The sequence below is a fragment of the Onychostruthus taczanowskii genome, unplaced genomic scaffold, assembly GCF_017590055.1.
Source record: "Onychostruthus taczanowskii isolate IOZ18803 unplaced genomic scaffold, ASM1759005v1 scaffold89, whole genome shotgun sequence".
Taxonomy (NCBI): domain Eukaryota; kingdom Metazoa; phylum Chordata; class Aves; order Passeriformes; family Passeridae; genus Onychostruthus; species Onychostruthus taczanowskii.
The window spans coordinates 2,611,395-2,636,473 of NW_024506882.1; the positions used below are offsets into that span (position 1 = coordinate 2,611,395).

At 42.5% G+C, this 25,079-nt stretch overlaps 1 protein-coding gene across 5 annotated transcripts in view; it reads right to left on the bottom strand.

Moving 5' to 3' along the window:
• The window catches only part of VMP1 (vacuole membrane protein 1), a 60,044-nt gene that overhangs the window by 34,551 nt on the left and 414 nt on the right, over positions 1 to 25,079 (bottom strand). For 2 of the 5 annotated variants that reach the window (XM_041425371.1, XM_041425374.1), the window contains exons 2-6: positions 18,277 to 18,378; positions 15,971 to 16,106; positions 13,567 to 13,657; positions 12,353 to 12,463; positions 928 to 1,095 (exon numbers count right to left, since the gene is read on the bottom strand). In XM_041425371.1, the coding sequence (XP_041281305.1) occupies positions 928 to 1,095; positions 12,353 to 12,463; positions 13,567 to 13,657; positions 15,971 to 16,106; positions 18,277 to 18,352 (582 nt within the window). In that variant the 5' untranslated portion in view covers positions 18,353 to 18,378. Of the gene's footprint in view, positions 1 to 927; positions 1,096 to 12,352; positions 12,464 to 13,566; positions 13,658 to 15,970; positions 16,107 to 18,276; positions 18,379 to 18,697; positions 18,867 to 22,434; positions 22,562 to 24,169; positions 24,222 to 25,079 lie in introns of those variants that run through there. The other 3 variants (XM_041425372.1, XM_041425370.1, XM_041425373.1) reach the window with 3 other exon arrangements.

Below are 25,079 nucleotides of genomic sequence, written 5' to 3' on the forward strand. Positions count from 1 at the left end.
GACCAGTTGCCTTATATATTAAGAAATACCAGGGCAGGCATCAGATACTGTTTTTAGAATTTCCTTTCTCTGCATTTGAGTTGGACAACCAAGAATTTAGTAATTAAATCATCAGCTAGGACAGGAAGTCAGCAGCAAAATAAAGTTAATTTGGCATGTAGTACACAGCAGATGCATCTGTGTAAACTGCAATTCAAAATTATCTACATGTAATGAAAAAACAGCCTGGCTGACCAAAATTCTCCAAAAAATTAAACTTCTACAAGAAGCTGCAGAGAGAAAAAAAAAAAGAGGAAAACAGAAAGGAAGTTCCAATGACAGAGTTTCCTAAGACCCTGATTCACTTAAACAGGAAAAGCAGCTCAGCTTTTCAGTGAAAAGTGGAAGCAGGCAGAGACACAGAAATAAAATATGTAAAAATGTGGAAAAGAACATTTTAAAATTAAATGAAATATAATTAAAATTTTATATATTTTATTAAAATATGTAAAAATGCATAAAAGAACTTTTTAAATAAATGCAATTCACTGCTGCAGCCCAGAACAAGCTGTGGGATGAGGTCCTGAGTCCTGCAGATGAGGAACTGCAGCTTCACTGACATTACAGCCCCAAAATTATTGGAATTATTTCTTGCTTAGACCTGAGAGCTGCCAGATCATCTGGGGTGAAGAAACCCTTCCTAAAATTTACTTTTTAAATCAACAGCCTTCAAATTCTCTGCTGGTATTCAGGAAACAGCAGTGCAGCTGATAAAAACATCCCAGGGATTTCCTATTAAAAAAAGCATTCAAACGATCAGGGTTAAAAGGTTCACTCCTCACATTACCTTGGGCATCATTATTTTGCTAATTAAGGAATTTGTGTCTATTGCTGGCCACAGAAATGAAACACACAAATGGAAAGTGCAGGTTTTTAAACAAGCCTTACCCACATGCAGGCCTCCAGCCTGACTTTTGAGATGATTGCCCACAAGGAGATGGAGCCTTCAGTTGTCTCCTCATCAGGGCAGATAATTTGATCTGGGTAAGGAGGCTCAGGGAAATTCACAGAGTTACATTCATAGGCAGCAAGAGTGACTGAGGCTATGTGTGGACCCTGAAAAAGAAAAGAAAAAAAAATCAAAGAAATTTCAATTTTACTTTATGTGAGTTGGAATAAAAATTAAAATTAGCACCCCCCCATTTGTCCCTAGGCTAAAACTTAGTGCTTCTCTCTTTAAATAATGTTATTTATGTAAAATTCTTGTTTGTTGGAGTTTCTTTTAAGACCATCTGAATCACAATGTTGAGCTACTAATGTACTTTAAAAAAACTAAATATTTCTTTTGATCCACTGAAATGTTAGGGAGCCTTTCAGCTTTTGCCCTGCCACTTAGAAGGTCGCCAAAGAGAAATAACAATCCTTACTTTTTTAAAAAACCAGGAATTTTCAAATATTTTACAATGTTCTCTTTAAGGTATTTTATGACCTACTGCTTTATTAGAGGAGGTGTTTACCCTACTGCTGCTGCTCTTAGAGGATTAGGCATTTAAATTATATATTGATTTTTTTAATGACTGGGTTTAATGACATCTTGCAGCAGACTTTCTTAACTTCTGTATTTTTCTCCAACAGCCAGTTGTTTAATTTGTGTCTGTTTTTTCTGAGTAAACAAGAAAGGGACCTCAGTGCTTTTTGCTAAAAAATGGTTTGAAATGTAATTCAAAACTTAAACATTATTTAAATACCATTTAACTGAATTAATTTTAGTTTCCATCTTACACTGAAAGATTTTTTTGGACAGACCTCCAAATAAAAAGAGCATAAAAATCTATTCAAGAAATGAACTGCTACATAGTTTAAAAACCTGAAAGAATTGCCATTATTTTTAATACAAAAGAATTGAGAAGCAATTCAAACAATCTGAACACCAGACATTGTAGCTAAAAAACAATCACTTAACAAAGGTCATGAAACACTGTCCAGGGAAGAGGGAGGGGGAAAAAAATAAAATTACTGCAATAAAGTGAGATTTTTGTGTAAACCCACACATTTAAATAAATCTAAAAGTTTCATTTAGTGCAGAACAAATGACACAAAACCTTAACTTCTGCTATTCATTATTTGATGGGTTTTGACATCGTGCTGGGAAATACTGCCAGCAATTTTCATCTGTGTTTTTATCTGCAATCTTAATTTATTTTCATTTTATTAGAGCAATAAGGGAGCTTGATATACCCCCAAAAATCAAAGCTGAATTTATGACAGAGCAGAGGGAAAGTGTGAGAGAGCTGAGCTCTGCCCAGGCTCCCAGAGCTCCCTTTGAAATGCAGGAGCCAGGGACACATCAGCCCCAAAAGCTTCATTTGCACATTAAAGGGTGAAATTCCAGCAGGTCCCACACTAAAGGGGAAGCTCCAGCACTCCAGGATTTGCTGGGCAGATGAGGTTCACTCACCAACATTTCAGAGCAATGACATCCACACGGTGATTTTTCAGTGGCAGTGAATTAAGAATGTTGAAATAAAACACCAGTTATATTTTCTGTATGGCAGCTGCAACTACTGTTGTCATATGCAAACAATTCCAAATAAACCCATTTTTCTGGCATGCAACTCGTAAAGGACAAGCTGCTCTGAGAGCAAGAAAATGCTTTTATTTATTCCTCGTTGCTTTACAGGAGACTCATTCCAAGTGCTTGGGTGTATTTTGGATTGCAGAAATACAAAACCTGTGAGATGATAAATGAGGCACAGTCTCTCTTGAGGAGAAGAAAAAGGTTCAATGAAATAAAACTGAAAAAGAGGGGATCCAGAAACTGACACAGAAAAGAGATTTTGATATGGAAGGGAGAACAAAGACTGGAAGAATGAACCAAGGGGTAATAATTTATATCATTAATATTTCTATAGGCCCTAATGGCAATAAATGTCTTGGTACCTGTAGCAAGATCATCTCCACAGCAGCTTCAGAGCTAAATAAATAATATCTCTCTACTTCACTCACCAAGGGCAGATGCAAAGAGATTTGAAACCTCCCTAAAATTGTAAAGTACATTTATGGCAAACCTGGGAACCCTTTCTCACTCTGGAACTTGGAGGATTTAATCCCATCCCCTGCTTGTCCCTCCCTAGGTCTGGCAGCTACCTTGGAACAAAAAAAAGGTCTCAAGCCATTATCCTAAAATTAATGGTTTTCACCTGCAGAAATCTGCAGTGAAAATCTCCTGAAAGGCAGGTTTGCATGGAGGAAATTCCCCGGTGTTTGAGCTGTAAATGACCATTGCCTCATTCCCTCGGGCCATGGCCAAGGCAGAGATAGGGAATCCAGAGCTGGGGCTTTCACTTCCACAAAATTTGGAACACACACCACAGCACAAGAGGAACTACAGCCAGCTTATTTGGAATAGCAAGAGACAAATTTTGTCACTACTGTCAGTAGCGATAAGCAGCCCCTCAGCCCTTGCAAGGCTTCAGCATCACCCAAATTTCTTCCCAAAGTGCACCCAAGGTGGATGAAGCAGGTCCTAAAATCCCAGGGGAGCACACAAGGACAAAATGCCCAAGTGGAGATGCTGCAGGAGCCTCTCCCAGCAGAGTTGCCACCCTGGAAGTGGCTGAACATCCTCCAAACCCTCCTGTTGAGAGCCCTCCCAAGCCTCAACAAATGTCTGCAAAAGGAAAAATTTCACAGGGAGTAGTCAATGGAAAAAAAAAAAAAAAAAAAAAAAAAAGAAGGCATTTCACCAAACAGCTGCAAACGGCCACCTGAAGGCCAGGCCAAGGGAACAGAACTCTCCCAGAGCAATGTAAACAATTCTATAATGGAAAAAAGTTGGAGTGGTGGAAGCCACAGAAGCCACATTTGAACTGGAATGAGGAATAAAGTGCAAATGGTTTCTTCAGAGTGATGAAGTGTGGCAGGGAAGTGGAGCGAGGCGAAGGGAGGCAGAGCAATCCCGAGTCCTCCCCCGTGTCTGGGTGTCCTGTGGGTCACAGGGACTCTGTCCCAGGCTGGCCAGGCTCAGAGCAACACCCCAACATCTGCTTTTGGGGCTCCCCAAAGCCCTGGGTACCTCCAAACAATGCTAGGCTGAACAGGCCCAGGGCTGGGAGGAGAGCAGGAGGACTGGGGAGTTCATTTCTATTTAGTGATGGTTTAACTCTGAATGGACAGGCCCAGGGCTGGGAGGAGAGCAGGAGCATTGGGGAATTAATTTCCATTTAGTGATGGTTTAACTCTGAAAGGAGCAGGGAACCAGCTTCAAACAGGCTCGAGGTGCCACCTTTGGAAATCCCTGACTCTACACCAGGAGGATTCATTCTCATCCAGGTTTTCAGTCTTCTTCACAAATAACACCTCCTCCACCCTCTCCTCCTCCTCTCTGTGAGGCTGCAGGAAATACAGGAGTGTTTTGCCTCCCTGCAATAATTCAGTTTGTTTCAACACTTGGGGAAGTCCTCTCAGATGTCCCCCTTGGACTGTGACTGTAGCTCTACCTTTGAAAAGGACAAAACTGCTTCAAACCCCATCACACCCAACACTAAATCCCAGGCAATTCACATGTGCTCCTGGCCAAACCAGGAAAACTCAAGGCATGTAAGATCCTGAACACCAACTGTCTTTCCCTCACCCTCTCTTCCAATGATTTTTTTTCCCTCTAAGCTGCAGGAGGCACTAAATAAGGATGGCAGAGGAGAAACTGAGAAGCATTCTGCTGACTCGGGTGAGAAACACTCGCTTGCCACTGCTGACGACCAGAAGGAGCCTGTGGTCAGGCCGGAATGTGATGTGTTAGAAATATCTGTACAATTTGCAAATCAAACAAGACAGGATTTGCTCATCGAGATGAACTCAACATAAATCTATTTCTCAGCAACAGCAGTTCAGGGGAGTTTGGAAATCCCTGTCTGCACAACCCTGATGTCTCAGAGAAGGTAACTTTGAACTCTTGAACTCACAGGCCTTCAAAGGAGTTTGATTCCAGGGGTTGAAGGCACCCAAGTTGGAATGGCACAGAAATAAGTTACTTAAAGTGATGTATTATGAAATTTCTGGAAAGTAAAAATCTTTTTATCTGTGAATTATGCTTGGAAGTTCATCTGTGGAAGCAGAAAGAAACAGCAGCCACATGTAAAAAAAATCACGAGTTAAAATCCTTAAAAACATGCTGATCTGTACAATTCTTACAGCAGAAAGTCTTTACCATAAGGAAAAGAGACTGAATATCCAATAAAAAATGAATAGTATTTTCACATTATTCATCATTCTGAGCACCTGGACTGGGAAGTCAATTAAAGCTCCAAACAAATCCTGTATCAAGTGTTGGTTTCTCACATGCCCCTTCACAGAATGGCCAGGCTGCTCAAGTGATACAAGAACAACCACATCTAATTTTAACCTTTTATTTTTGGGGAAGATATAATTTTAGACTGGTTTTAATTTAGAAACATTTCTCAAAGAAAAGTGATATGTCTGCCAGCAAGAAAAATATTACCCTGAACTCCTTGCTGAACTTCATGCACTAAAAATCTGTTTTCCTCCATGGATACACTGCTCTTCACACTGGGTTCAAGACTCAGCCTTTGCACAGGGGGGGAACATGTCATGATGCATTTGATGGAGATAAATTTGAAAAATAAAAGCTTGCTTCTCATGGGAAACATCCTCTGAGTGGTGCCCCAGGCCACGACTCATCCCATACTTATCCATGAAGTCATTACACCTCTCCAGAAAGTCACACCACAGTTACAGCATCTTTTTTATCTCTGAGAGCAGTGGACAACTACCCACAGAGAGAACAGCTCTGTGATTAAGAGGCAGAAGCTTGGTCTGGAGGTGGCTGGTAAATATGTGCAGTTTGTCTGCCTGTCTGTGCTTTGAGATTAAAATGTCTCATGATTCTATAACGTCTGGTATGTGGTGCTGGCTGGAAATCTGGGCTGGGGACAGAGGATCCTGCACCTAGAGCATCCTCAAGTGACACCAACATCCATCAAGTGGTCAGGGCTGGGTTTGGAAGACCCTCACAGCGTTTCACGCTGTGTATTAATTTTACACTCACGTGGCTGTGGTGAAGTTTCTATTCCCACTTCAGCCAAGCCTTGCCCCACAGTGCAGAGCTGATGGAAATTCCAAATGATCAGCCACAACCTCTGAATTTGACTAAACAAGAGCCACTGAGAGAGCAGCACATGGCACCACTGTCTGTGTAAAGGACCGTGGTGCTGCTCTAAGGGGTGACATGAAAAGCAGATTATTTTTAAGGCTGCACCTACATTACTTTCTATAAAAACAGATAGACTCATGTCAGGGGGAGGCACAATTGCAAGAATTCAAGTTTATCTTCTGCTGCTGACAGAAAATAATTAATAAAATCATAAAATACTCTGTCAGTGCTTTCTCCTTGCCCTTCCCTAGCCATCCTCCTCTCATTTCTGAAGAGTAAACCTCAGCCTTTATTCAAACTGCCAGCAGCAGTGGTGATTGGCTTTCGAATCTCCAATTAGAGATCGTTCTGCATTATCGTTATTTTCAACCTGCTCCAGGAAGCAGGACGTGAAGGGTATAAAGTTCAGGCTGTGCATAAAAAAAAAACCAACCAAAAAACTTAGAAACTCCAAGGGAACAAATGAGGAGAAAGCACAGGGTGTCCTCCCAGCAGAGATCTGACAGAACAAACGTTGAGGAAGTGGAGAGCAGATAATGAAAACAGGGCGTCAGCTTCTAAAAGGTAAAGTCCATCAACCTTCAGGAGGAAGAAAAGGGTGCAGCCACCACCCCATTAACTCCTCCACCACCCCATTAACTCCTCCACCACCCCGGGACTGTTCTTGCACAACCCGACCTCAGGCAGCAGTGCTGGGTTTACTCTCTGTAGATGCCTACAGGCATCAAACACAACAACAGGAGCACTCAGGGGGACCAAGACTTCAAACAAACTTTTTTCTCCTTGAAAACATCACTTTTCACCTCAGATTTTTAAAATGCAAGCGAGTCACCAGAAGATTTAAGGAACACCCAGATTGCACAACTGATTTAGCAGCAGTGTCCAGGTAGCTCAGCACACCCTCCCAGCTCATCAGTGTGTTATTAATATCAATGCTGCAGTTTCAAGCAGAACAGAGCCCAGGTGTGCTGCAAGCAGGAATTTCTCTGGGGAGATAATTGCAAAAGTGATTTTTAAAAAAAGTTTTATGTTGATTCATGTATTCCAGGATATTTCAGTTAATTGTGGAAAGCTCAGGACAGCTGGAGGAAGTAGTTTAAAGACAGGAAAGAAACAGATGACAGTGTAAGAGACAAAAACGACCCTCACACAAACAGGCTCAATTTCAACTTATTTTAGAATTAATTTCTGCTTTCTGCACCCTCCACGTATTTTTCTTTCAACCACCTCAGCAATTCAATAGCAGTAACGTGAGCACAGGTATTAGACAGAGCCCTTTTTTATTTCCTTTGTTTTAGGCTTCCAAGTTGATGTGTGAATTGGAGAACAGTGAGGGCTGGAAATGAACACCTCACTTCACAAGAAGAATTCAGCGCTGGGAAGGGGAGCACTGCTGCACCTCCCACCTGGCTCAGGCAGCTCAGCCTTTGTTTCTCACTTTTTCCTTCACACACAGAACTATCATTTTCTGGGTTGCTCACAATAGTTTTGAATGATCTGCGTGGAAAGAGCAAAACCTCTCCTGAAGCTGCTAATTACTATGAAAATACTCCTGTGTTAGTCACGAGGAAGTAAAGGGAGAAAAAAAAATTAGAATAAGTTGTGTGGGTTTCTAAATTATTCTGTCTATTTCATAAAAGTGAAGTAAGTCCTGTTCTGTGAGCTTCTCTTTTAAGAGGGACTTAAGTAATTTTTATCATGAGTCCTCTTACAAGCTCAGCTCCCGGAACAAGAGAACTAAAAGGAATTAGGTTTGACTTTAAAAAGCTTTTAGTAGTCCTGACAGGAAACCGTTTATTTGTGTGGGTTTGTTTCTTTTAAAATTATTTACACCACCAACATCTTTTTTTCCAAGATAATGGACTCATTATTGCACAAGTGTCTGGCTTTTAAATCTTCAAATTCTAACCTAAACCAGTTTGGGTAGGGCCAACACAGGGCTCATTTCAGCTGCAAACTCTGACTGTTTGGGGAGGCCAGAATGTGACCCCGGGTGTGGGGAACCAATTCAGAATGAAAGTGAGATGCTGAGCCCTTAAACCAGACAAACCCAGCCCTACTCTCTCAGGGCAGCCCAGGCAACACGAGCACTGCCTTTTTGACTCACTTTTCTCTTTAAAGGCACATTTCTGCTCTTTATTTTTTTATTTTTTTTCTATATTTCTGCTCTTTATTTTTTGTTGTGCCCTCTTCCACTCTGCTGCCGAGCAGCACTGTAAGAATTCCTGACAAACCCACATATTCCAGCGCTGAAATATCCGGGCTGGACCTCAACACAACCATTGCTATTGTACCTCACATTTCCTGTTTGTGCTCGCCCAGGACCCGGCCACCAGCACAAACCCCCCTCAGCAGCTAAATCAAAATGAACCCCCTCAGCAGCTAAATCAAAACGAACCCCCTCAGCAGCTAAATCAAAATGAATCCCCTCAGCAGCTAAATAAAAATGAACCCCCTCAGTAGTTAAATAAAAATGTACCCCCTCGGTAGTTGCTCCCCTGGCTCCAAACAAACAAAATCCACATTTAAGCACCAAAACCACCACCAGTGCAAAGAGCTAGAGCCGCCCTGAGCTCTGAGGGTGAGGAATTCGGTGCCATTCATCCCCTCAGGGATTTCACTTCCCCAGGGAGAGGGGACTTAACCGCGCCCTCAACCACTCGTTTTAAGCACATTTTTTTTGGCCACATCTTTGACAAAAATCCGTTTTTCAGAGCTGAAGTGAAACCAAAGCACGAGGCAGGGCGTTGGGTGGGGATGGCCTCAGCCCACGATCCCAAGCCAGCACTGCACCTCCCGTGCCCCGCTCCGGAGCCCTCCGGCACTGCCGCCTCATTCATTCATTTTCATTTTCAGCAGCAAAGATCTCTCAGAGAAGTACAAACACCAAAAATTCCTCATGAGTTACCCTCAGCCATCCTCTGCTGGTAATGAGGTGATTCATGCTGCTCGTATTTTAATCTGCCACCAACAGAAAACATCTCAGGACCGAGGAAAAAAGCCATGTACTGCTAAAACTAGTATTTGGAGTCATTAATCATAATAGTTTTATTTCCTACAGAACCACATCGTGATTCCTATTTTTAAGGGTTGTTTTTAAAGAACTGTGAAAAACCTTTAATGGGCTTCAGGAAAGTAAGCCAGCAGGCTTGTTTTGAAAGTGTCAGAATGGAAAGGATTCTTGGAAGGGTGGCCTGCTTCCCTGTTCCTGCGTTGAAGATCTGCTCTGTGCCAACCCTTAGCTCAGTGCCAAGTGCAGCACGAGAACTGTTTTCCAAAAAGCCATGTCAGATTTTACATCCAGTGCTGGCAACAACTAAGGAAGCAGCATTAAACTAGGAACTGATACCTCAGACAATGTTCAGGCCCTTTCTAACATATAGAAGGCTCTCCAATCACAGGAGCAGCAATTAAAAGCCTGATATCAAACTGATAGACTTAACCTGTCCCTCTTGCACCAAGGATTGGTGACCAAAAAAATCCCAAATCAGATGTGAACTGAAATGATCCTGAGGCAGCAACACCCCTCCCACACTGAAGCTGTTTTAAATTCTACTTTTAGCAATTTCCAAGTACTCTTCTCAGCTAACCCTGGGATCTCTCCTGGCACCGGAATGCAGCTCCAAAAGGCAGCTGGTGAGAGATGCTCTGAAGGATCCAGACAAATGACAGTTTTCAACACTGCAGAAACAGCTAAGCAGGCCAGGGAAAGCAAACATCAGAGTCATTCATATCCTGCAGCCATTGCATAACCACTTCCACGGCCTGCCCAGTGCTTGGGAATGGCCACATGCAGTAAATGGCTAATCCAGTGTATTTAATTCAGATGCACCTGTGTGACAGCTGAAGGAGCCTGAGCAGGTGCCTACATGCCATCAATTCCTCCACGTGCCCTCAGTGGCACAGATAGTGCTGCAAGTCCCAGCAGAGCTCAGCACCACATGGGTGGGCCCAAGGGCATTGTTCTCCCAGCATGTAATTGCATTCCCAACAATCTCCCTGTACATACAGCTTTAAAATGAGCAATTAATTAAAAGCAATTTGAAAGCACTTACTGGGTCTATTCTCTATTGCCAGCGAATCCAGGCACTAAAGCAAGGGAGGATTTGTTTTGTAACTTCTCATTTCTTTGAGTCAACAGAAGAATAAGTTTTACCATTATGAAGAAATATAATTAAAGTATATGGAACATGAAAAGGAGATCAATGGTAATGCAGAAGATAATATTGAGAGCCCCACTTAATGTGTCATATTTCTACTTTTAGAGGGAACTGCTGTACAATTAACAAAGCAAAATAGTTACAGCTCCTCCCTTTGAGAGCTGGAGCTTCTAATTGCATTGTTTCCAGATGGGTTAAATCCAAAACACCACTTTGAAAGAGCTCACCCCTAAAAGCTGCAGCAGCAGCCTCAGGTTAGTACTCCTTGTTCCCACTCTGAGCAGATATCAAGCCCTGTTTTACTACAGTGATAACATATTCCAAGTACACCTTGCTGGTACAGCTGCAGTGATAAGAATATTAGCAGTTCAAACACGGTTTCTCAGGGTCAGGAGCTGCTGTTTTTACGCCCCCTCTGCCATCTAGTGGCAACAACCGCGTGGCTTCCACCGAGGTGTAAAGCATGAGGTGCTCAGGCAGTGCCCAGGAGGTGTTAATTGAATCACTAAATCTTGCTCAGGAGAAAAAAAAAATGGGAAACAAATCCCGGTTTTTCGTTGTTCCTGCACTCACTGCCTCCACGGAATTCCCTCAGTGAAACAGGAACATGCTTATCTGCCTCATATATTTAAAGCAAACCAGTATTTTTCCTGTAGTATTTACACTTTAGATGTTGATGGTACATTTTTATTACATTTTACTCTATAACCACGTTCTAATTACTCAATGTAATCTATTCAGACTGTTTCCCCCCATAGGAAAGATAAGTGAAGCTTTCCCTTTTATGTTCCAAATAAACACCTTCCCTACCAATATTAAACTCAATTTCTTTTCCTGAGTGACACATCCCTGTAATCTTTGGAAAGCTGTGAACCTCCCAAACACCCACCAGAAGTTATACTGATAAACCAACTGAGAAGTTGTATTTCCTGTAAATTATTTCAGTGTCAGCTCAGGTCAAGGCCTAAGTATCTCCACAAAGTTCACATATCCCACAGGATAATCAAAGTGATGTATTATGGAATTTGATTTTTCTACATTGAAGGGATTTAGAACTTTGATTTTTAAATACAGAGTAAAAGAAAGGTTCCACCTCCTTTAAGAAAAGAAGTGCTGCTGTCTTAGGAAGATTTCATGTGCCAAAATAATTTTTAAGTGGCCTGGGGTCTGACAGTGCTCAATTGGTTTTGTCTGGCAGGAATTCCTTCCACAACCTTTAGGACAGAAGCTACAGTCAGAGCAAATCTGAGGCTGCTCATCCCATGCCATTCCATCTCCCAGGCACTGCCCTGCTGGGGGGAGAGGCAGGAGTTTCCTGTAGTGTTTTCTGTGTTATTGTTAATGATTAAAGCAGCTCTGAAAGTAAACATCTGTAATGGTTCCAAATACAAGATGACATTTGTTGCATGAACTGGTTTTAATTATTTTGTGGCCATGAATCCTTTTCTTGAATCCAGGACAGTGGTTTCATAACCCAGGAACTAATCCAATGGCCAAAAGCAAAACACACCCAAACATTTCCCTGACTTTCATAGCTACGTTGAGATAAACAACTTCATGCAAATTTTAATATTTTATCTTCACAGAAAAACATTGTTCTTGCTATTATTTTCAAAGCAAAACTAATACAGACTGAACTTTAAACCAGCTGCCTGTTTTGGTGGCTTCAGTTAGAAAAATGATCATTTTAAGCTACTAAAAAAATACTCTGAAACATTTTAAATGGAAACACTTGAGCTGCACACAGTAGGACAGGCTTCATTTAAATGAGGAGATTAGAGGATCGAGCTTGCAGATTTGGCTCATTGTTTCCAAGTGAGGATTAACCAACAGCAGGCCAATATCCACAGTTCAACAAACACAGAGTTTACAAACTACAGAACAAGGTGATGCAGTGTAGAACATGAACAGCTTTCTCCAGAGCACCAACTTTAGATGTATTTAATGTTGAGAACTTGCAGAAAATAATTTATTCATTGATTTTAAAATACGCAACAATGAAAGTGCTCAATTCAAAAACGACATGGTGTGGAAATATCCTTACCAAGTAGAGCAGAAAGGTGTGGAGACCTGTTCCAAGCCCAACAGAGGACAGAATGCCCAGTCCTACCCAGTAGGCACACCAGAAAAACTTCTTCTCCATGTACCGCACATACTGAGCAAAGAAAGGCACAAAAAAAGAAAAAAAAAATATAAATTATGAAATACCCAAGGGAGAAAATGAAGCTACAAGCTAACACACACATTTATGTGGATTATAACAACTTCTATTTGCAATTTATTTCAGTAACAGCACAGACATATAGAGAAAGTGCACTTTCAAAAGAAAAAACCCCAGTATTTTGGAATCAGCAAGTTTCCAAGGAGATAGATGGAAATTCAGGTTCAATAGCAGGAGGTTGCCAAGTGCACATGGCTGACACCTCCTTAACAGGGAGCTCCTGCACTGGCTGTCACCTGAGGGTGACACTGCCCTCAGCAGGCCCAGAGGATCAGGTTTCTTCCCAGCAGGCTCAAGGAAAACCGGGCACTCAGGACTTGGGTTCCAGAAGTGCAGATCCCTCAGGCAGGCAGTGCCACACCACAGCAGGAGGGATGGAAGCAAGTTCTCTGGAATTGGGAACCTGCTCATTTCAGAGCTGTGACAGCAGCTGGAATTGGTTTTAAAAAGGGCCCTGTGTCCTCCAGGAAAATCTGAAACTCCAAGAGAAATGGGGAAGGGAAAGGTGCAGACAGCACCATCACTAAGCTCAAGCCATGTCTTACACTTCCAGTGCTGCAAAAGCACCAGGCTTTGTGTTCACATCAGAGGAACAGATTTGAAACACAAAAGCATTTTACATCTCTGTGTGTGCCTGTCCTAGCTGGGCAGGAGACCTTCCACAGCAGCACAAGAATCACTTCTTGGGAAGCACGAAGCTCTGCCACGACTCAGGGTGACACTTCCCCTCAAGAGCTCCCTCCACCATTAACATCTTGCTGACAGCAGCTGTGAAGGAGTGCTGCAGCACCCGAGGTGTGCTTCACTCAGGAACACGAGACACCTCCAGATCCACCAGAACAGATCAAATGACACAGCTCATCCCTCCCCACCTCTGAAACACAACTCATGCACACCAACAGAGCAGTCACGACTTGAGAAACAAAACCTTAGTGAGCAGCTCAAAAGATCCATTATAAATTCATGGGGATGGCAGCAGGATTCATTCAATTCCCAGCACAGGGAGGGAGTGGGAGCCAGGGAAGCAGAGGTGGTACCTGTTGATGTGCTCCCTCGATGTAGTACAGGGCTGTGAGCACTGCCAGTGCCAGCAACACGCACACCAGGGCCCCTCGCCGCTGCCACAATCTTAAAGACAAATGGCAAATTAGGGTTTTTCATCCTTAAACACGCATCTCAGAGTAACTCAGTTACCTCTGGGGACTGGGGATGTGCTCAGCAGGGACAATGGCAGCAGTGTAAAACCTCTGAGGAAAATATCTGGGGAGCCTTTACTCTTTAGGGAAAAACCTCCGCGTCACTGGCAAGCGAGATCAAAGTTCAGCCACTCATATTTTACTTTTTTTAATAAAGAAAAACAAAGTCACTGTCTGAAAACAAACACAAGCTGAAAACAATTCAGCTTCTGGAGCCAAGAGTCAGACCCAGGCCCTGAGCAGCAGCTGTGGCCAAGCACAGAGCAAAGCAGGCCCTGCACTGGCCCTGGGCAAGGACGAGCTGGGTGGAATTTAGCAGTGCTGATTTCCAACTGTGCTGCTGGGCAGAGCCACAGTGACAGTCACAGGAACAAATCTTTACATTATTTTTGTTTCCCCTTATCTATTCAAATTAGTATCTTGTAACAGCTCCAAATTTAATAAATATATTTTAGGTAACTCTGAAGCATTAGGTGAGTAAAGGGAGAAAAGTGTTTTCCAAAGTAATTTGCTACCAAATAATTTTTGAGCATGTTTGGTTTTACTCTTTTTTTCTGCTTGATGTGTATGTGGCCACACACAGTAGATTAGCAAATACATTATTTTCCAGAAAACACTATTATATTGTCACCTAATGATATATAAAAAAAGCAAGTGCTAGCATCACTTAAAATTCCCAGCCTATAATAGCAAACTATAAACACAAATTATCTATTTAGACAGAAACATAGAAATGTGAGGCGTAATACAGGAAAACAGTCACAAATATTTCATATTAAGCAAACTGAAAAGAGCACTCAAAACATTTTCAAATTAAAGTCAGTGCTGCTTACATTAGTATGACAATTGAATTTTCAAATTATTATCATTCAAAACACAATTTATGCAATGGAACACAGGAGATCATTAAGAGTCAATCTGAGGTCTCAGCTTAATAGCTCGTAATAGTCAGGGTTATTTTCTGTAAAGATCCTGTCAGGGGAGTGCCAGACAATTGAATGTGCTGCTCAGCAGAGGAGGCAAGTGCTATCTGTAACAAAATTGGATGTCTAGGAAGCCAAATAAGATTTGAGTCTTAAAATAAATCCTCAAATGTTATTTCTGCTTAGTTTAAATAAATGCTTGGCCATTGTCAGAAATTACAGATGTCAGACCCAGTAAAACAGTTCTCAGAGACAATTCCTAATGGTAGTTGAAAGAATGCACACATTAAAATAAATAGGCTTGGGGGGGTTCAGTTTTTTGGGGGGGTGTGGGGTGTAAAAGGGAATTAAGGCTACACTACATAAACCTGGTATTTTTCATACAAATAATTTCAAAACAAAATGGAAACTGTCAGTAAATCTGGACTGCCAGCACCTCCAGCCTAGCCCAGAGGGAGTGAGCAGAGCCCTGAGTACCAGGCTCAGCTCAGCCTGCAGAGGAGCAGCCCAACAGCTGGAGTCACCCAAGGTGACATTAGATCCTGTCTCCTGACTGGGAAAGGCTTTGTAAACTCAGTCCCAAGCACAACAGAGCCCAGTTACCAACACAAGCACTGGATGGCTGCTACTCTTGGCATTTTCATTGCAGATTACACTCGTGTTTTGGCAGCCTAAACCCCCGGGCCTTGTGCCTTAAGAACTGGCTCTGCCTTTCAGCACTAGCAGGGGATGGCAGGACTGCTCCTCACAAATTGTCTCACTGGAATAAAAGCTGGTTTTATCCAGTGTGAAAATAACACTCAAGGAAAGTGCTTTAATAAATCATTTCCTGCTGTGAAAGGGCCCACAGAGAAGCAAAGTCCTCTTTACAGCATCATAAACATCACTGCAAGCTCCACAGGGCCCTGATCTCTGCCCTGGCTGAGCTGTTTGAAGATTATTCAGTGACACCAACACCTGCATTAGTAGGTCAGTGCTAACACTGCAGCCATAAGCACAACATCCCTTTGCCTTGAGGATCCCTAAACACTGTCCCACTCTTTCAAATTGGAACATTCAACCCTTCAGAAAGGCAGTTTGCCATTTTCTCTCCCAAGCACCTTGCTGCACTTATGTAATGTAGGCAGAAGATCTGAGAGCACAGCTACAAGTGTGGGATGCTCCAGCAGCCACCTTTAAGGGACAAAAATACACATGTTCTCTGAAAAAAACAGTTTTCAAGCTGTGAATCATCAGGGAAAGTGAGATGTCAGAATGACCTACTGAATCAGAGCATGAGTTTGCCCAGAACGCTTAGTAGAAGTTAAAGAAATGATCTTTACTTTATGGTCCATTCCTTCAAGTTTATTAGAGTTTCCAGGCAAAAATACTGCAAGGTAACAAGGGGTTTTTTCCACAGCACAATATTCAACCTCTCCTCTCGCTCCCTTCGCTTCCGCTCACTCAACATCGAGGAATCTGCAAAAGAAAAGCAAAAAAAAAAAATCTGTAAAAGCACAGGCTGGCAGGTCAGCTGCTACCCCACCCAAAAATACACTGGATTTTTTTTTTTTTTTAAATTTGTCAGGAAGTTAATGTGAGCTCTCACTCATCCTTTCTCCTGATCCCAAAGCATTCCTGCAGTGCCTCAGGAATGAGGTGACATCCAGGGAATGCAGTGGTTTGCTCCCCCCTGGCACTCAGAGTGCCCCAGGCCTGGCACCCCAGCAGCCTTTCTGCAGGGCACTGCCCGGGGAGCTGAAAGCAGCCACCACCTCAGGTCAGATGTGACCTCAGCACCTGCTGCAGGGACACTTCCCTCTGAACTTCTGGGCTGGTTCTTTTCCAGAAGAGCTATTCCCAGCCTCCCACTTCCAGGGGATGGAATTACACGGTGTAACTGGAGAGGAGCACCTGCCCTCCCAGCCTCTCCCAGACTCCTCTCCTGAAAGGAGCTGCTTTTGGAGCACAGCCCTGCCTGGCACTGAGCTCACACCCAGCCCAGGCCCTGCTCACAAAAGAGCTTTTCTAATCAAGGTGTTATTTGTGCTCACAATAAGATGAATAAAACCCCAAACCCGAGCTGGTTTTTTTGGAGGAGAATGGCTTGTTCAAAGGTTGTCAAGCTAATGAGCAGTAATAATTTTTAAACTTTTAAAGAAAATGAATTCTGGCGTAAGATTTTAAAAATAATACCAGTAAACAATGAAAAAATACACTTGTATCCAAACAGACACCAAACTTGTTTAAACATCACTTACTACACAGTCACAACACATGTATTCTGTTTTGCATTGTAATAATATTCATAAATTTTAGATTTTTAAAAAGCTGTTGCATTTAAAATACTGATCTAATCTGATCTCCAGCATATTGGAACCCAAGATGTATTATTTCAGTCTTACTCCAGTAATTGAAACGTTTTGCCTTATCAGATGCTGATATTTACACAGAAATTGCAGCTCTCATTAGTCACACAACCCACTTAATTTTGTATCCTTAGCTGTAAAATCAGTTGCTTAAGATGAGCTAACAGAAATCCTGGCAAATACTGAAACACATCCACATCCCCTCAGAGTTACAGAATGATTTAATACTTTAAGTAAAAGGCTTTAATTTGTTCCATACATACAAACATGCAGTTAATCTTTTTCGTTTAATATGTGTAATAAAAATGTTTCAACCTTGTTTTTATGACCTTGTTTTTAGTAAAAGGTCGTAAAAGACAATGGTGTAAGACTGCACACAACTTGAGAAATCACTTGATTACAAAACTTAATTAAATATGGAACTGGCACATTCAAAGCTGACAGGAAACAAACAAAGATTATTATAATTTCCATGCTTTACTACACAGCATGGATAATTCAGTGACAGAAAAATCTTCATTAACTGTTTTCAGGTTATTTTTCATGAGTTCTAAACATTAACCCCAGGCTACTTCAGACATACCAGCAGGAAAAACAGAGGAGAGGCAGGAGGTGAAGCAGTTAAAACTGTTCTGTTGGTAATTTATCACTGAAACCAATAAATTACAGTGACACTGAATTTCAACAGAACAGCTAGAAATTGGGAGACTAATAACTGGATCTGTCCCAGAGTAAATCAGATTTTTATTACCAAGAACTGACTTTTCAGTGCCAAAGGGTGGGGTTGTACAGCCTGGCTTCCACAGCCACACATTTGCCAACAGAGTTAAACTTTTTTAGGTTTTTTGTTGTTGTTGTTGTAGCCTCTGTTGGTACCCAGGTCAGCTTTGTGGGGCTTAAATGTATCAAGAACTTTGGGAGAAGAAAGGAGTTTAAGAGAAATGTGAATGGAAATACACAGCATGAATCTATTCCATGGTTTTGAAATCCTAAATCCTTCAGGTTTAGAGCTGACTGAGGTTTCTAAGATTGATTTGGGCATGGAGGCCCTTTGCATTATGTGGGCATAAAGTCCCAGAGTCCCAGAATGGTTTGGGTTGGAAGGGGCCTTAAAGCCCATCCCATTCCATGCCCTGGCATGGGCAGAGGTGCCACTCCCCAGGTCAGGTGGCTGCATCCAGCCTGGCCTCAACAGAAAACCAAAATCAATTCCTTCTCCATCTTGTGCTGTTTTCCACCCCACACAGGACAGCTGAGAACACAAGTGATTTCCCACCTACCTGTGAAGTTGCCATTGTGCTGCTCTTTGCTCATTCTTATGCGTCTCTGGTCACAGTCTGTGCCATTCTCTGCCATTTCATAGATCAGCCACGTGTGGGGACCTGAGAGCAGAAGAAAGCCAAAAAGGACAAGGTGTGGCTCTGGTTAGGAGCATTCCACAGTCAAAGGATGCAGTCAAACACCCAGCAGCTCTCCAAACCCAACTCACACTATCCTGCATTACACCATCCAAAAGCAGAAAGTGATTCAATCCCCACAGTGACAAAGATTAAAACATTTCCACCTACATAATTCTAAATTTTTCACTCAAATGACAAAACTCCCTCACTTCTAACAGCTGAACAAAAGCTGATTAAACAAACCCCTTCCTTGACCCAGCCCACTGTTTGGGCTCCAGGAGCAGCAGAGCTTCATACAAACCTCACTTCCATCCTGAGACTGGTGCTTCAGGTGTGCTCCTCATCCTGGCACTAAAGATTTGCAGCTTGTCACTACGTCAAAAACCTCCCTGGCTGAAAGATTAGCCCTCAGTGTGGTAACCAAGATACAGAGCTGCATCTCCTGCCTTGCACAGCCTGGTGTCTCTGAAGCACAAAAGGCAAACTCTTCAGAGGACAAGAGCTTTCTGATGGAAGCTTTGCTGGCACTGTCCATACTTTCTGCTGGTTTAGTCTTTCTCTAGAGAGATGAGCCCTAAAACAAAACCCCAAAAGAACAGATGTGGTTTTCCTTATCCAGGAGAGTAAATAATGCAAGAAGTGGGAGCCAGCACAAACCAGAGTGTTGCAAGAGTTGCCTTTTTTTTTCTTTCAAAAAAAAAAAAACCTGAACAGCTGACAATTCTTATGCAATCAGAGTAACCAGTCAGACTTCTTGTTTTAAAAGCCCTCTTTTGAATCTTAAAACAGTTTTTAGAGTTTTATTTGGAAAACAGAGTCCCACAAAGCTAAAGCATTTTATTTGCCTTGTATTTCTCCTGTAAGCATACTTGATTTACAGTTTTTGATACGTTGCTTTTGTTGGAAAGAAAACTGGTTCAATATTAAAATGACAGGTTATATAAAACTTTTCAGTGGAAGAAATTGAAGTTCTACAGAAAAAATACTTCCCCATTGATTTATGTTAGCTTTAAGAGCCAAGCAGCAACTCAGGTTTGGTAAATAGGAGTGAGATCACCTCTTGGATTCAGACTGCAATAATTTTGTCAAATTTTTAAATAAAATGCTCAAAGATTTCAGATGCTGTATTTGACATTTCCAGGGTGTCACAAGTCAGTTTTAGACAGGTGTTTTTCTAAACAGGTACAAGCCTTGTGCATTACTTGCAATAGAAATAAAATAGTTACCTAGAATCTAATTATTGAAGGTTTTAGTTAAAATCCAGTAGTCAAAAGCACTGAGGTCTCAGGAAGGAGTCCTTTCTTCAACACCTCCCCCTGACACAAAATGTGCAGAAACAGAAATCTGTCTGGTTAAACAGGGCAGCAGAAACTCATCTCATGAATGTTACAGCTTTTATTCACTGCAATGTGAACCCCAGAATACCCAAAGCACCTAAAAAATGAACAAAACACCTTTGCAAAAGCTGAAAAATGCCAAGGGCTCCTGAGTCAGCCAAGGACAAGCGGCTGAGCTGCTGCAGTGGGAGCTCTAGAGCATCACTCTGCATCACCTGCAGCCCAGGGACTGCTCAAACCCCAGGAAAATGTGAAGCTCTCCCTCTCCCAGGTGAGTTTAGAGCAGCCTGACACTCTGGAGCTACCCCAGTCCTCAGCTGAGGATAACAGGCCAGTTGCTGTGGCAATAGCAGGATCAAATGTTCAGCCACCCCTTAGTTCCATCAGGACAGGTGGATTGTGTTTTGTTTCTGACTGCACTCAGTTGTGCTTATTTTTGTATATATTTAAATAAGTATTTATGAACACCTACAGTGTAAGTTTATATACACACATACCATGTATATACCACACGGATTTACACACACAGAGCTCCAACTGCAGAGGGCAATATTTAAATTACACACCCACACACAGCAAGCCTGATGTTCACAGAAAGCTGCTTAGGAAGCAAAAGCCATCCAGAGCTGTTGAGCACACACAGCAACACTAAAAAAAGTGTTCTGGCTTAGGGAACTTCAGTCACATTTTGTTGATTTAAAATAGCAAAGATTAGGGGAAAAAAATGCCACAAATTTCAGTGGAAGCCACACGTTCCTCATTTTGAAATCTATCTTTTTTCACATGTGCAAATCTAGCCTTCAAAATTAAAGTCTTGATTGGTTTGGTCTCTGCTCTCAGCTTAATTACACTCCAAGGAAGTTCACTTAGTGCAATGCCAGCTGCTCTCCATGTTTGATGCTAAAGCCCAGGCTGTGCACAACACTGAATTCCAGTGCAATCCATGGAACTCCTGCATCTCTGGGGGGCTCAGGTGTGTTTTTCCCAAGGCATGACAGCTTTTTTTTCAGGAGCCCAACTGCCAGAGCCACTTTTACCCTGCTTGCTTGGAAAGGCACTAATCCAGGATTAGCTTTGCATAACAGCACCTCAAGTACACAAGTCAATGAAGCAGATAAATAATCCCCTTCCACAGTTCTGCAGGACAAATACTTGTCAAGAAGGTCTTAAAGTTCAACCATTCTACAGGAAAGCTCTAAAAATTCCTATTTTAAACCACAGCTGACTTGGAGATGGGATACTTATCACATGGCAGGGCTGAAAGGGCTGCAAACCCCTCTCTTCTCCAGAAAAGAACCTCCCTGGTTTACTTAAGTCTAATTATACCCAAAGCATCTTAGCAAAGGGACTGGAGGATGCACATCCCCTCAGCTCAGCGCCCTTGATCTGCTGTGCTGCTTGGTGCCCATCAGAAGCACTAGTCCTGCACTAATGCCTCCCCACAGGGATGAACTGGAGTGGGAGGCTGACCCAAAATGGAGTTACCCTTCATTAACTCACTCCATATTCTCACGTTCACACCCAATCCATGAGAGCTCACCACAGGAAATTAAATTCCATCTGCTAAACAGAACTTCACTTCTGACAGATGCTGGGAAAGACACAGAGCCCATCTCTAAAAATAAATTTGCCTACTGCACGGAGTACTTAGCAGCAAACATAAAAATAAACTATTTAAAAGAGCGAGGAAAACAACTGTGGCCAGTTTTTGTATCAGGGTGGCTGAGATCATTTGTTAGAGCTGTGCTCACACAAGAACTGCTTTGTAGGGCTGAACAAAGAGCTGACAATACACCACTGAGCTTTAGTGCAACCCAAAACATGAAGTATAAAAAGACAATTATTGCTAGTCAAAAATGCAAATTGGTCAACAAAAAGGGTTTATAGTAACTGTGACTGGCACTTCACAACATAAGTGAGACAAAGCAAAACAAGAGCACGAGAACACAACAAAACTGGGCACTGCAGTATCTGCTCTCTGTAATCAGAGAAAAGGACAAAAGCCTCTTTGGAGCTCAGGGGAGGCTGTGGAAGCACCCATTTATGCAAAAGGAACCAGTTTTGGACAAGGCAGCTGAGTGTCTGCACTCTCACTTGCAGGAGCAGAATGTGGACTCTTGCTGTGCTAAGGATTTTTGGAGGACTCCTTTCCAGTGTGCTGGAACAACAAGGAAGCTGTTTTCATGATCTCACTGCTCTCCCAGACATTGTTTGAATCACTAATTCTTACCACTTCTTACTGAAAGAGCCCTGACTCTCACCTCCATCAGTTCCTGCTCACACAGCTCCCAGAACCAGAGTTAGAGCTTGAAGAATTTCGTTGTTCCCCCCTGCCACCTCAGCAACACATCATTTCCAGTTAGTTCTTGCATTTAAAGCCAAATGTTCCAATCCTGCTGCTACTTTCTCCTCAACTTTTCTGATATTCCTTTTACTTTTTCTACACCACTGTTCTTCAGTTACAATATGGAGAAAAAAGGATTAAAATCCAGCCTTTCCAGGTGGGTAAAGAATTGCACATCTGTGAGAGGGTTTTTTTTTTTTTTTCAGTCATCAAATGCTCTACAGAGAGAATAAGTTAACAATTCCCTGGCAAAGAAACAGCTTGGAGAGCACTTTCCCTGGAAAGCCAAAGACTGCCTGGCACAGGAGCACATTCAGGTGAAGGATGGGATCAGTTTGGAAGTGAAACATTACCTACCCCTTCCAGCTGCTCAGTTATTCCCTCTCCACAACTTCTCCAGGATGTGAAGGCAGTGGAGGAGCCAACCACGTCCTCAGCCCTGCAGCACTGGAGCCCAAAGCCTCCTCTTGCAAAGCTGCTGCCCCTACAGAGCAAGAGAGCAGCGTGCATGTGGCACTGGAGTGGCACTGGAGTGGCACTGGAGTGACACTGGAGTGACACAGCTCCTCACCTGGGGGTTCATGACTTTCCTGAAGATGGCAGAAAATAGAAAAAGTAACTGCTTGATTTTTTTTTTTCCCCCCAGTCTTTCAGCACTCTTGGGAAGTATTCAATTAAAATAAATGAGGCCACGTCTGAAGGATGTTCCAAATCTCCACAGATTTAGCCATAATGGGGTATTTTGATATGAGTGCATTTATTCCCATACTAAAAATGTTTTCCTAGCTAAAATAGTTTAATTCCTCAAAGGAGAAGTAATTCAGTTAAAGACCACAGGTTTCCATTTTGTGGGTTATGCCTCTGTACACCAGACCTATTTTCCAATTCCTACCCAAATAAATCATCTTAGAATTTAGAGTTAAAATTCCTTTTTTTTTTTAAATGCCTTTTAGGAAAGACTGTTGTAACATGAGCTTCAGGGATGCCATGCAATTTCTTTTGAGTCAATGGAAAGTTCTGTTCCTGCCATTAAAGCCACATATATTAAACTCATCTTTTGGTGTATTTTTTTCTGCTGAAACAGGAATTTTAATTACATCCAGCAGTAGAATCAGGTGCTATAATAAAGCAGTAGAGATAAATAGATGAAAAGGTGAGACCCAGGGATAAGAGGACATGCAGAGGAGGCACAGCACAGATGAAAAGGGATGAACACAAGGACCTGACAAAGCCCAGAGTGGCTGAAAGCAGCTCCTGACATAACAAATTCTGCTTTTCACAGGAACAGTCTCTAAGTGCAGCCAATCCAGATTTCACACTTGGCCATCCAGTGAGGACACAGTGCCCAGACAAGGCTCACAGAGGCCAATTCTGAGGCCTGGGAGAAAGAAAAATATTCTTTTAATAAGCTTGAAATACCCTGAACAACTGCCTGCCTCACTAATAACATCTCCTGGCTCCCTCTGATCCAAGCAGCACCAAAACCAGCAAGGTTTAGTGGTTTTGTGTTAGAAGTTGGTACAAAAAGCTCAGTGTTGCAACAGCTTCAAGGTTGTGCCCTTCGTCCTCAGGGAATAGCAAAGTCCATCCAGCTCACACTTGTCCACAAGGAAGAGAAGTTAAAGTTCCAACCTGCAGATAATTCTGTCTCCCATCACAGTACATCAGGAATTACAGGTTTTGGGGTTTTTTTTAAGAAATAAGGAATCTCCAAGCATGCAGTAATGGCAGAGCTCTGTCTCCCATCACAGTACATTCAGGAATTAGGTTTTGGTTTTGTTTTTTTTTTTTTAAGAAATAAGGAATCTCCAAGCATGCAGTAATGGCAGAGATCACCCCAAAGAGAGCTGTTCATGAGGTGCAGTCAGAGGCAGTTATGACATTCAGAAGGAATTCCAAAACAACTTAGAAAAAAAAGATTTAAGGCAGAAAGAGTGCAGTTCTTCCAGCCTACTCACCTTCCTCATTGCTACCACCCACTTGAAAGCTACTGAGTCTCCTCCTACCCTTCCCCACAGCAATTACAAACAGCAGTGATTTCAGCAGCTCAGCAGGACACGAAATAAAGCTCAGACTAATAAAGAGAGCTCACCTCCCATTGCACAACTGGAAAATGGCTTTTGAAACGCTCACCTGAAAACAGGGGATGAAGCCACCGTTACAACTGCCACTTATCCCATAAGGAATAAAGGAAAGTCTATTCCATGCTGCAGAAATGATGGATTGGAAGGAGGACTGACATAACAAAGCTTGTTTCAATGGGAAAAATCAATGCATCAAGAAGAGCTGATCTATGTTATCATAAGGTGTTAGGAAGCATGAGAATCCCGAGTCAAACTGAGGTGAAAATCCCTCTAAAAGAGCAGAATTCCTAACAGCAAAACAGCACCAAAATCCACTGCCCAAACACTACACACGTGGTCCAAGGCATGAAAGAGTAACACCACACCTTCTCCACCTTAACCCACATTGTCACCAGTAACTAAACCAGGATATCCACTTGTTGGTAAGCATGGAGCAGAGAAAACGAGGGCAGGAGAAAACCCTGAAGGAATGCCACAGGTGCAGTCGGAAGGGGATAACCTGGATTCACCAGTACTTTAGAGATAAATAGCTGCTATGAAACACACTTCTCACCCCTTCTCTCAGGTCACCTACACGACCTGCCAGGCATCTGAGAAGAAAAAATGGAATAAAACGGGAATCTTGCTGCTTTATTTTGTGCTGTAAACACCACATGTCATGGGCTAGAGAAATAAAAACCAGATGAGGTGTTTTAACCCCAGCCAGCAGAAATGTCCCCGTGGATTTGGGCCTCACAGCCGCGAGCCCCAGGCAGCCCACAGGGATGCAGGGAGCACCCAGCCGGGAAAGCACAGCACATTTCCAGTGGAAAAGCCGACAAAAGCCATCGCTATCTGCCTCTCCGCAGGGAGCAGGACAGATTTCTCCCTGTGTCACCAGGCACCGTCCCTTGGGCCGGAGCAGGGCGAGTCTCTCCC